At 36.8% G+C, this 11,610-nt stretch overlaps 1 protein-coding gene and 1 long non-coding RNA gene across 2 annotated transcripts; both read left to right on the top strand.

The window, feature by feature from the left end:
- Positions 1–235: 235 nt before the first annotated feature.
- Positions 236–4,369, top strand: LOC143053771 (uncharacterized). Its single transcript, XM_076226551.1, has 3 exons — positions 236–486; positions 782–2,376; positions 4,349–4,369. Exons 2-3 carry the CDS (start codon positions 1,087–1,089, stop codon positions 4,367–4,369), a joined length of 1,311 nt encoding a protein of 436 aa, XP_076082666.1. The 5' UTR covers positions 236–486; positions 782–1,086.
- Positions 4,370–4,863: 494 nt separating this feature from the next.
- Positions 4,864–5,276, top strand: LOC143054920 (uncharacterized). Its single transcript, XR_012971882.1, has 2 exons — positions 4,864–4,936; positions 5,232–5,276. It is a non-coding gene; the product is annotated as an uncharacterized LOC143054920 (long non-coding RNA).
- The last annotated feature ends 6,334 nt before the right edge of the window (positions 5,277–11,610 follow it).

Below are 11,610 nucleotides of genomic sequence, written 5' to 3'. Positions count from 1 at the left end.
CCCTCCTCAGAGCTAGTATACTTATGTTAGTAGTTCCCCTCCTCAGAGTAAAGTATACTTATGTCAGAAGTCCCCCTCCTCAGAGTATAATATACTTATGTCAGAAGTCCCCCTCTTCAGAGTACAGTAAACTTATGTCAGTAGTCCCCCTCCTCAGAGGTAGTATACTTATATCAGTAGTTCCCTTACTCAGCGCGTTTTAGTATATTCATGTCAGTAGTCCCACTCCTCACAATATTAAGTATTATTCTGGAACTCATTCATCATTTATTCTTCATGTGATCATCATTTTATATTGTTAACGTTTCATTCCGTACATCTCTTTATGTGCGCCAGTTTTAGGAGTTTTATAAAGGACAGTGTAGGAATCCGCGTTACTTTCCCCTTTCTTGTAATGAGAAAACTGCTCAGCGAGTCGTGTGCACAACTGCAAAGAACATTCAGCGGACACGTTGTCCAAAAGAACAATTCGTGGCTAACCACAGCGTGAGTTACTTTCAAAACATTACAAATTATGTATTCACATCAGCGACAAACTGTTTTAATATATTTTCATATGTTATAAAGAAACTATGAACATTTAACCGTTCAAACTGTACGTATCTGCAATAACACAATTTAATCCAAGACAGAACCCGACGTGTTCAGGAATATTCATCCGTTTATAATTACAAAGAACCTTAACAGCTTTATATTTCTACGAACCTTTTATCCGTATTTTTAATGGACTTTAATTATCATTGAACACATTGTAAAATTGTATTTATATTTGTATTTTCAGTTTTTCACCATTTGGATTGGTAGTGAAATAAAAGTCAGCTCCTGATTGTTTTATCTTTACTTAAACCCAGTCGTCTTGGTTACACTCACTGGTCAGGCCAGTACAGTGAAAAAGCTACAACTTGCCTGTTGTTTTTCTTGGATAACGTACGCCACTCCACGACAGTCAACAGACCAACAACGTAGTTTCAACGACAACGTAGCAACGTACATACGTACATACCTTTACACTGACAGTGGACTACATATCTTGTGTGTACTCGGCAGCAAACCAACAACGTTGAACAAACATTGCCAACTTACATCATGGATCCCAGTCACGCAGAACAGCAAGAAGAGGTTCAGCCCCCAGAGGGAAATGTCCCAGATCTAGAATTATTACAAAATCCGTCTAAAACAACAAATGTAGATGAAAATGCCGAAACTAGGCGAGTGCGTGAACTTACCGAAAAGGGACAGGGAGCCTTTATAGAAAAACGTGACAAGTTCTATCACGACTTAGAGGCCCTTTGGTCAAACCTAGACTCTCAGTTATTAGAAACGACCAAGCCTCCCAACGACCTCCAGCAATTGTTAACAGCACAAGATAAAATCGTACAAGCTTGTACTAAGTATCGCAGGCTCACAGACGAGTACTTGACATTTCTGAAAAATACAAAAACATTAGACAGCCTTCAAGACATTGATACGTGCAAATTCTCAACGGATATCCGATTGTCTAAAGTCGAACTGGCAATTGAGACTTTACACGAGCATCGCCTCGCCCTAACACAGGCTAAATCCACTAGAACAAAGACCTCAAAGGGTAAGAAAAGCTCGCACAGCGGTAGCTCTAACGTGTCAGACATGTCAAGCCTGGCACGGAGAAAGCGAGCCAAGGCAGAGGCTGCAAAGTCTAAGATAGCATTTGTCGAAAAACATGCCCTTATCCTACAACAGGAAGCAATGTTAGAAGAACAAGCCCTGTTCAGACAAAATGAAATGGAACAGGAAGCCAGTCGTAAACAGGCAGAAATGGAGCAAGAAGTCGCTCAACGTAAACAGGAGGCTGCTCACAGAAAAGCGCAATTAGAACAAGAGGCTTTGCGCAGAAAGGCTCAAATGCAACAAGAAGTTGCACGAGTAAACCGGGGAAAAGCCGAGCTGAAAGCCAAATTTAACCTTTTTGAAGCACAGAGAGAAGCTGCAGCCGCTGAAGCCGAGGCTCGTATCCTGGAATACGATGACAGCCAAGCGGTTAGCGATCTCCCTGCCGAAAAGGAAGACCCGCTCCAGCGTGTGCAAGATTTCGTCAATAAACTTCCTGTATCAACTGTTGTAAAGGAAGTAACAGGACCTCAAAAGAAAGAACAAATTCCTGTTAAAATTGAGCTGAGACATGAAGCACCAGCGTTCGTGCCATCTGTGGCACTGAACTTGCCACCACAAACACCTGAGGTCTTGCCTACACGTGCTAAGTCACCAGATGTTAATGTATTCCCAGATCTGGGAACAGTAACTGGAATAGGAAAACAGGGCGTTTCAGCAAAGATCCCTGTCTCACAGCAAAATCAAGGCATTATAGAAGAGATCCCTGTCTCACACCTAAGACAACGAGTTATAATAGAAGAGACCCCTTCTACACACCTGCAGCAAAACAATCCTACGTTAGAGATAACCAGATTTCTCCTTCGCAAGGACTTGCTGTTCTCCCGGCTAACAAGCTTTAACGACCAGGCAGAATCATTTCATACATGGAAAGCCAGTTTTAAAAATGTCATAGACGAACTACAAGTTTCAGACTCAGAACAGATAGACCTACTTATTAAATGGCTTGGACCAGAGTCAGGTAAACATGCCATGAGTATAAGGGCATCAAATGCCAACAACCCAACAAGAGGCCTACACAGATTATGGGAAAGACTGGACGATCGATATGGTGCTCCAATAATGTTGCAGACGTCTCTCGTCAACAAACTTGACAACTTTCCAACACTGACAAATAAAGACAACTCACTCCTTTACGATTTGTCAGACATTATCTCAGAAATAGAGTATCACAAAGAAAATCCCAAGCTGGGATGTTTGCTAGCTTACTTCGACTCGTCAAAGGGGGTAAATCCTATTGTGGAAAAACTACCATACGGACTCCAAGAAAAGTGGATAACAAGGGCTTCAAGATACAAGTCTAAATATGAAGTTGCCTTTCCACCTTTTACAGAATTCTCTGCCTTCATCAGGGAAATGAGCAAAATTAAGAACGATCCTGGGTTCATATTTGGTTCAAAGGTAACACCAAATACAAAAGACGCTACGCCAAGGTTCACACCTCAGACGTACTCTAAAGTCAACGTCCATAAGACGGCTGTTGAACAGCAAACTGAAGACAGCAGTCAACAACAAGGTCTGTGTATCATACACAATACAAAGCATACCTTGAATGAATGCCGAGCATTCCGAGCCAAAACTATAGAGGAACGCAAGGAACTGTTGAGGCAAAACAATCTTTGCTACAAATGCTGTGATTCGACTATGCACAGAAGTCGTGATTGCAACGCGAGTATCAGTTGCAATGAATGCGGAAGTAAACAACACACCACCGCATTACACACTAATCGAGTGTACCAAACCAAAGGTGCACCGCCTTCACCGCCTAGATCAGTCGACGGCGGGGAGCAACTTGAGTTAGCTGAAACCAAGCTAACCTCTGTTAGTTCAACTTGCACAGATATCTCCAAAGACGGCAACAGCATTAAATCTTGTGCCAAGATACTTCCTGTGAATGTCTTTCACAAAGATAATCAGGACAAAGTAATTCGCATGTATGCAATTATTGACGACCAAAGCAACCGGTCTCTCGTGGCTCCTGAATTCTTCAGCCTATTCAACGTACAAGCAGAAACAAAAGATTATTTGTTATCCACATGCTCCGGCAGCAAGGTTACTTCCGGTAAACGAGGAAACGGCTTTGTCGTGAAGTCTGTACAAGACAATACTAGATTCAATCTGCCTGAACTGATTGAATGCGATAACATTCCCAATAATCGGAACGAAATTGCTACACCTGAGGATATATTGCAATATCAACACTTGCAAGAACTACAAAATCATATCCTCCCGATTGATGGAAAATGCAAAATCCTATTGCTCATTGGAAGAGACCTTATAGAGGCACATCATGTCCTTGATCAACGTCTAGGACCACCAAAGGCTCCATTTGCGCAAAAGTTAAACCTGGGTTGGATTATCGTTGGAGAAATACGCTCCGATAAGCAACATGTTCACCTTGAACTCACTAAAAAGGAAACAAATCCAACTTGCAGTGTTGTGAAACCACATACAAAAAAATTACCTGAGTGTAATAAAACCAACACCCAGTCAAATGAAATTCAAACTGATTCGTCTAAACTTTATCCCCGTTTACATGGGCAACCGAAAATGAAATCAGCGACTTCAATCGTCAGATTTGCAGAAGCCGAAAAGTTCACTTCGGAAGCAACGCCACCAAAAGTGAATGCCGACAAAGAAAAGTACATCCGTAAACATTCAATTTCCATGGAAAGCTTCAATTCGCCTTTGAATACTCAAGGACAAGAGGAAAGCAGAATAACCAATTCCAACTTAAGTCACAGAGAAAAGGAACATGGTACCGGATGGTCTACTGTACGCCGTAAACGTCAAGGAAAGCATCCGTCTCGCAAGACGTCCTCGTTAGATCGCATATCCGTGTCGAAAGGAGATTCTTCCATCAGAACTACAGCCATGGAGTTGGATCTTAGATCGCCGCGATCTCGTCGGAAACACCGCCATATCTAGGATAGAAGCTGTGAAATACCCAGCCTCCCGTTGGACTACTTCTTAGTGAATATTTGTACCGTTGTTATATATTTAACATTTTATTTGTTTTCGATAATGGAATAGTGATGTCAAATAGACCTCAGACGGGGAGTATTCTGGAACTCATTCATCATTTATTCTTCATGTGATCATCATTTTATATTGTTAACGTTTCATTCCGTACATCTCTTTATGTGCGCCAGTTTTAGGAGTTTTATAAAGGACAGTGTAGGAATCCGCGTTACTTTCCCCTTTCTTGTATCAGCGAGTCGTGTGCACAACTGCAAAGAACATTCAGCGGACACGTTGTCCAAAAGAACAATTCGTGGCTAACCACAGCGTGAGTTACTTTCAAAACATTACAAATTATGTATTCACATCAGCGACAAACTGTTTTAATATATTTTCATATGTTATAAAGAAACTATGAACATTTAACCGTTCAAACTGTACGTATCTGCAATAACACAATTTAATCCAAGACAGAACCCGACGTGTTCAGGAATATTCATCCGTTTATAATTACAAAGAACCTTAACAGCTTTATATTTCTACGAACCTTTTATCCGTATTTTTAATGGACTTTAATTATCATTGAACACATTGTAAAATTGTATTTATATTTGTATTTTCAGTTTTTCACCATTTGGATTGGTAGTGAAATAAAAGTCAGCTCCTGATTGTTTTATCTTTACTTAAACCCAGTCGTCTTGGTTACACTCACTGGTCAGGCCAGTACAAGTATATTTGTTGTAGTCCCTCTCCTCAGAGTATTTAGATATTTTTAATGTCTCATCCTCATACCCCCTGTGTATATTAATGAAAAGGTCCAATATATGTGCATTTTCTATGTTCGTGATGTTTTCAGTATGTACACACTTTCAGCAACCAGAAAGAGGAATTACCCATAGATGATGTACCCAAAGATGATTTACCCAAAGACGTATTACCCATAGACGAATTACCCTAAGACGAATTACCCAAAGATAATTTACCCAAAGACGAATAACCCATAGATGAAATAACATTTAAACCGAAATACGAAATGTAGCAATTTGTGCTCGGGACGAGCACTTCGGGAAAGTAGTGGAGAATATAACCGGAAGAAAAGTGACATTGGGAACTTTTACTATAATTTGCAAAGTGCTTTTAAGGAACTCTCGTTTTGAATTGAATATGTATATGAACTCTCGTCTTGAATAGTTATATGAACTCTCGTTTTGAATATTTATATGAGTTTTAGTTTTAAGTTGAATATTCTTATTTTAAATGTTCCTGTTTTCTTAAATATAATGTATCTTATTTCAATGTCCAAAGAGATTATAGAGTTACTATTTTACAACTTAATCCGATGGCTGTCAAGAGTGTGAGAGATAATACATGTATCTAACACTTGAACTACAAAAGCAATTATCGCTATTTTATAAAGTTAAGCCGGAGGACAATGAGCAGCTTATTATTACATAACATTGGACAACTATATTTATATTTTATGAGAACCTTTTATAATGTTTTAATACCCTTATATTTGAATTAATTTATGTTTTGTAAACTGTTGCTGGGGAGTCTTCCCCTAGCTTTCGAACTGTAAACTTGTGTTAATAAATTTGTATATATTTTTATACGGTCTTGCGTTTAAAGCAGCCATAGTGTCGATTATAGACCTACAGAATTTAATGTAACCCGTGTCGAAGTTCACGGACTCATGCCGGAATTCACGGGGTTATATCTTTCTAGTAAGTGCATTTTTATTTTGACTTCCTTTGCATTTTATTGAAGGGTGTGTCACTTCAATATAGCATGATATGGATTGGCATATGCATGAATTTATTATTAACGTTTTCAATCAGCCTTAATTTTTGTGTCTGTTCTCATATGCACATGATATTTGTCACTGGACGTTAAACCCTAATTCGTCAGCATCATCCAATTGGTTCTTTTTAGCTGCTCGTCTTGAGCCTACACATTTGATCCGATAACACCCCATAAAGACTGAATAAAATTATACTTTTATTGCCATTCATAACTCTTAACAGACCAATTTACAGACCGGGTTTTATACATCCGACCCATTAACAGACCAGGTTTTAAATAAAGATTGATTTGTGTTACCAAAATACAGATTTTCGTGTAAATTTTTCACACAATGATATCAATATGGTTAACAAACATAATGCCTGTCTTTTTTCGGTGTTCAAAATACTGCATGCAAGTAAATTCAACCAACGTATTAAAAAAATTATACTCATATATTAAAAGCCAAAGAAATGAGAACACCGGCATTGCACCATTACGAAGTGAAGGTACCCTTCATACAAACCCCTCTGAGAAAGCAAACATCCTTAATAAGCAATTCCAATCAGCTTTCACATCTGAAAAAAATATAGAAATACCAACCAAAGAACCTAGTGCACACCCTAAAATGGAAAAAATAAACATCAGTAGAGAAGGAGTATATAAACTAATAAAAAATATAAACACTAACAAAGCTACAGGACCAGATACTATCGCTGGCAAAATACTTAAAGAAAACATTGAAATAACTTCATACATTCTTACTATCATCTTCAACAAATCTCTTGAGACAGGCAAAGTACCTTCAGACTGGAACCATGCTAACGTTACACCAGTATTTAAAAAAGGAGACGAACATCATCCTGGAAATTACAGACCAATATCACTTACCTGCATCTCATGTAAATTACTAGAACATATATTAGCAAGTAACATGATGAAACACCTAGAAACAAACAAAATATTGTATGAACTACAACATGGCTTCAGATCTAAAAGATCATGTGAATCACAAGTAATTTCTCTTGTACACCAACTTGCTCAAAACAACGACAAAAATATCCAAACTGATCTAGTAATCATGGACTTTGCGAAAGCGTTTGATAAAGTGCCACACAAACGCCTTCTTTACAAATTAAAACACTATGGCATCTCTGATCAAGCAATTCATTGGATCGATTCATTCCTCTCCAATAGAACTCAAACAGTACTCCTCGAAAACACAACTTCCAACATAATTCCAGTAACATCAGGTGTTCCTCAGGGGACTGTACTAGGTCCAATACTCTTTCTCATATATATAAACGACCTACCGGACTATCTAAAACACAGCCAAATAAGACTCTTTGCAGACGACAGCATAATCTATCGGCCTATAACCTGCCAAAATGATTGCATAAAGCTTCAAGAAGACATAGAAGCAGCTATAAAATGGGAGAAAGACTGGCTCATGTCTTTCCACCCAGACAAATGTAACATCCTTAGAGTATCAACAAAGAAAAAACAAATACATTTTTATTACAACATGCATGGTCATATCTTAGAACAAGTTCAATCTGCAAAATATTTAGGCATTACACTTTCTTCAGACCTCAAATGGAACAAACATATTCAACAATCAGCAGCAAAAGCAAACCAATCATTAGCATTCATCAGACGTAATCTAAAAATAAATTCTAAATTAGTTAAGGAAAGAGCATACCAAACAATAGTTAGACCAACATTAGAATACTGCTGTACAGTTTGGGATCCATACACCTCAGAAAACATATATAAGTTGGAACAAGTACAAAGAAGAGCTGCAAGATATACTTGCAACAGATATCACAATACCAGCAGTGTATCTGAAATGATAGAACATCTAAAATGGCAATCCTTACAAGAACGCAGACTAAAAACCAGACTCCAAATGTTGCACAAAGTCATCAACAATGAAATTGCAATACCATCGCAAGATATACTCATAAAAAGCCAGTCTAAAACAAGAACTACCCATCAACAGACATACAGACAACTTCAGTGTAATAAAGACACCTTTAAATTTTCTTTTTTCAGCCAAACAATCAAAGATTGGAACAAATTACCACCCGATATCTCAAACCAAACCACTACAGACAACTTTAAGGATGCACTCACTCATGAGGTGCTCCTTAAAACATACTCTCATCTGAACTAAATGTGCTTATTGTTTTTATCTTATAGTTATAAAAAAATATATATAAAAAATGTAAAAATTGAAACTAAAAAAATTGTAAATTTCATAAATAAATAAAAGTAATAAAAAAAAAAATGAAATTAACTCAAAGCGACCTCATACAGGCATGCGCCGGAAAGTAATCCTCAAAAAGTTGATGGTATTCCGTAACTAAAGAAGAAGAAGAACGTGTCATTTTGTGTACATTTTGTGTGTGTAAAATGTGTATAAATTTATTGATGAGTAACCCGCCTTTTCATTTTATAGATCGTACATCGAAGCTAGAAAAATAATAATTACACCACTGGATTCAGTACATTGAATTGTTTTGTTAGACATGAATAATTTTTATGATAAAAATATATTTAAAAAGTTTTACAATGAAACGTGCTGAACTTTCAATGATATTCTCGATAACACCTGATTAACAGACTTTAGCCAACCCGATTAACAGACCAACCGCCGATATAGCCGCATACTCAATATAGATTAACCGACCAATCTATCGGTTAGCCGAGTGTCGGCCGTGTCATAGGAGAATCAATGCAATTATATATTAAATGACGTCTTTGTATAAATTTTGATATAAATGCAATTCCCCAATATACACATAATCACAACCGGACATTTTGTCAGTTGTACATTGTATATAACTATTATATGCATATACAATGTCCCTTGATGTGGTGTAAATTACAAGAGAAAATAGTTTGTGTTTGTTTTACAATGCATGTGAAATTACTTAAAAGTTCTAGTTTATTAAACAAGCCCTCTTTTATCTCGTTTAACTGTTGTTCGGTTACTTTCGCTGATACTTCAACAACCCCACCGAAACCCACAAAGTATAAAAAACTGTAAATGCTGCCGATATAACGCAATGTCAGTAACAATTCAAACAAGGAAAATATCAGGTACATCATTATTCATGTTAAAACATTAACCGAAAAACAATTGTGATAGATAACAACTGAAGAAACAAAACACAACCACATCTTCTTTTTTATACAACATAATCAAAGTTCTTGTGATCACTCTAACGGCATTCATTTTGATGTGGGAACTAAGTTTATTGATCATTGTAAATTAATACTATGGGTTGGTTCATCTACAATTAAGGACAAAGGAAGATAACTCTATTTTCAAATATTGCAATGACTTTTATTTTAAAACTGATTGCAGATTCCTAAATCATGGCTTCACTTCATTTCGTAACTTGAATATATGAGTGTATATTATATTGTTAAATTTGTGAAATGTACATTGGTAGGATGTATATAGAATGTCGTACTCAAAACACTGATTTTTTTTTTTTTATACTGTCTGGAAAATTGATAAATATCAAGCCATTCACATAATGGTTTTGATTGCACAAAACATATAACCCTGTTAAGTTGGAAACGGCTTGACTCGTCAGGTAAGAACGAAGCACAGAAACAACTACTGTAAAAACAAACGACTTCTATTCCGATATTTAAGAATACTCGCCACTAGTTAACAGAATTGGTGTGCCTATGAAAGAATTTACTAAACAACGATTGAAAGATACACATACCGTCAAAAGGTATAAAAAGTACTTCTGCTTTAAAATAAAATTACAAAAAAAAAAAAAATCCCCGGAAAATGAACAAGAAGAAATATGAATATCAACCTTTAGGTCCCAAATTTTTGTTTCAGGTTCCAGTGTGAAACTTTAAAAATATCCAAATGTCTGTTTTTTAAAAGAATCTGCGAGATACCTGTCGAAAAGCGCTGTGGATGCAATAATTATTCAAGTTTTATGACCCATTTAAGCACCAGTTTGATGTATACAAATGCAGACGAACTGCTAGTTCTGGATTAAAAATCTAATAATAAATCAAAACTATACTATTCAATGTATAAAGCTGAAAACTGAGAGAAATAAATGAACTCAAAAACGCGCGAGACTATGTGCTTCGACAGTGTGGGTATCCTTTGTATTTTTTCTTGTTGTGTTTGAATCACTTGAGAATCCAAAAATTATGATAGAATGTCGCGATCTAGAATAAAACACAACTGGTAAATTTTTCAGATGATATTTCTGAAATTCAAAGATGTTCTACCGTGCAACAAACCGCTAGTCAGTTAATAGAATGACATAGCTTATCGATTGACAACTTGTAATGGTACATCAACACGAAGACAGTGTCATTTTCAGTCGTTCTTTCACAAATGTCTGTATTGGCAGTTTTTGTGACACGAGTACGTGGAGAATGCATAGTTTCTCATGTATGAGCACAACTTATTATTATGGCCCGCAACAAAGTTATCGGGGCCATTTTCACCCTTGTCCGTCATTCCGTCATTCCACAGCAAAACGCCTCCAGAAATTGGGCCGATTTGTTTTGTATATAAGTTAACCAATGTCCATGATGAGTTACAAATCAAGTCTCATTCTGCTCTGCTCATTTTTGACGAAATTACTGGCTTTAGACTATGATAAATATTTGTACGCCTTCAGATATTGGTCTGATATATAGTATGTTAGTTAACCATGAAGCTTACAGATATAGTTCTAAAGTTTTGTTTCGCTCTCCGGCTTTTTAGTGGGGCAAAATTTGTTAAGGCATTCAAATGGATAAAACCAGAGGATTCCAAAAATCTGACCGAAATTCAAAAAACATGACAAGCCAGCTTCCGAAAAAAATAAGGAAAACTGATAATTTGCCTGAAGTAACTAAGTCCAAGGACCATAACTCTGCAAAATGAATTTTATTAGAACCGAACAAAATTAATCATAACTTATCATAGTAAAACTATATTCCAACAATATCTTAAATGCGTTTTGACTGTCCCTCTGGTATCTTTCGTCCCTCCTTTTAAAGCATTTACAAAAATGTGGGGAAAATTTGATGTGTGAATTTTTATAAGACTGAGGACCATAACTCGAAACTCGAACATAATCTGTAAATTTGTCGTTGTAAAGCTATATACCAAATATCGAAACAACATCTTCCAGCACTAAGAAAAAAAGTGTCGCAAACTGATTTGATGGACTGACAGACGGA

Source organism: Mytilus galloprovincialis, chromosome 12, assembly GCF_965363235.1.
Source record: "Mytilus galloprovincialis chromosome 12, xbMytGall1.hap1.1, whole genome shotgun sequence".
NCBI lineage: Eukaryota > Metazoa > Mollusca > Bivalvia > Mytilida > Mytilidae > Mytilus > Mytilus galloprovincialis.
Note: the sequence above shows the minus strand (reverse complement) of the source record. Positions and strands in the feature narration are given on the sequence as shown.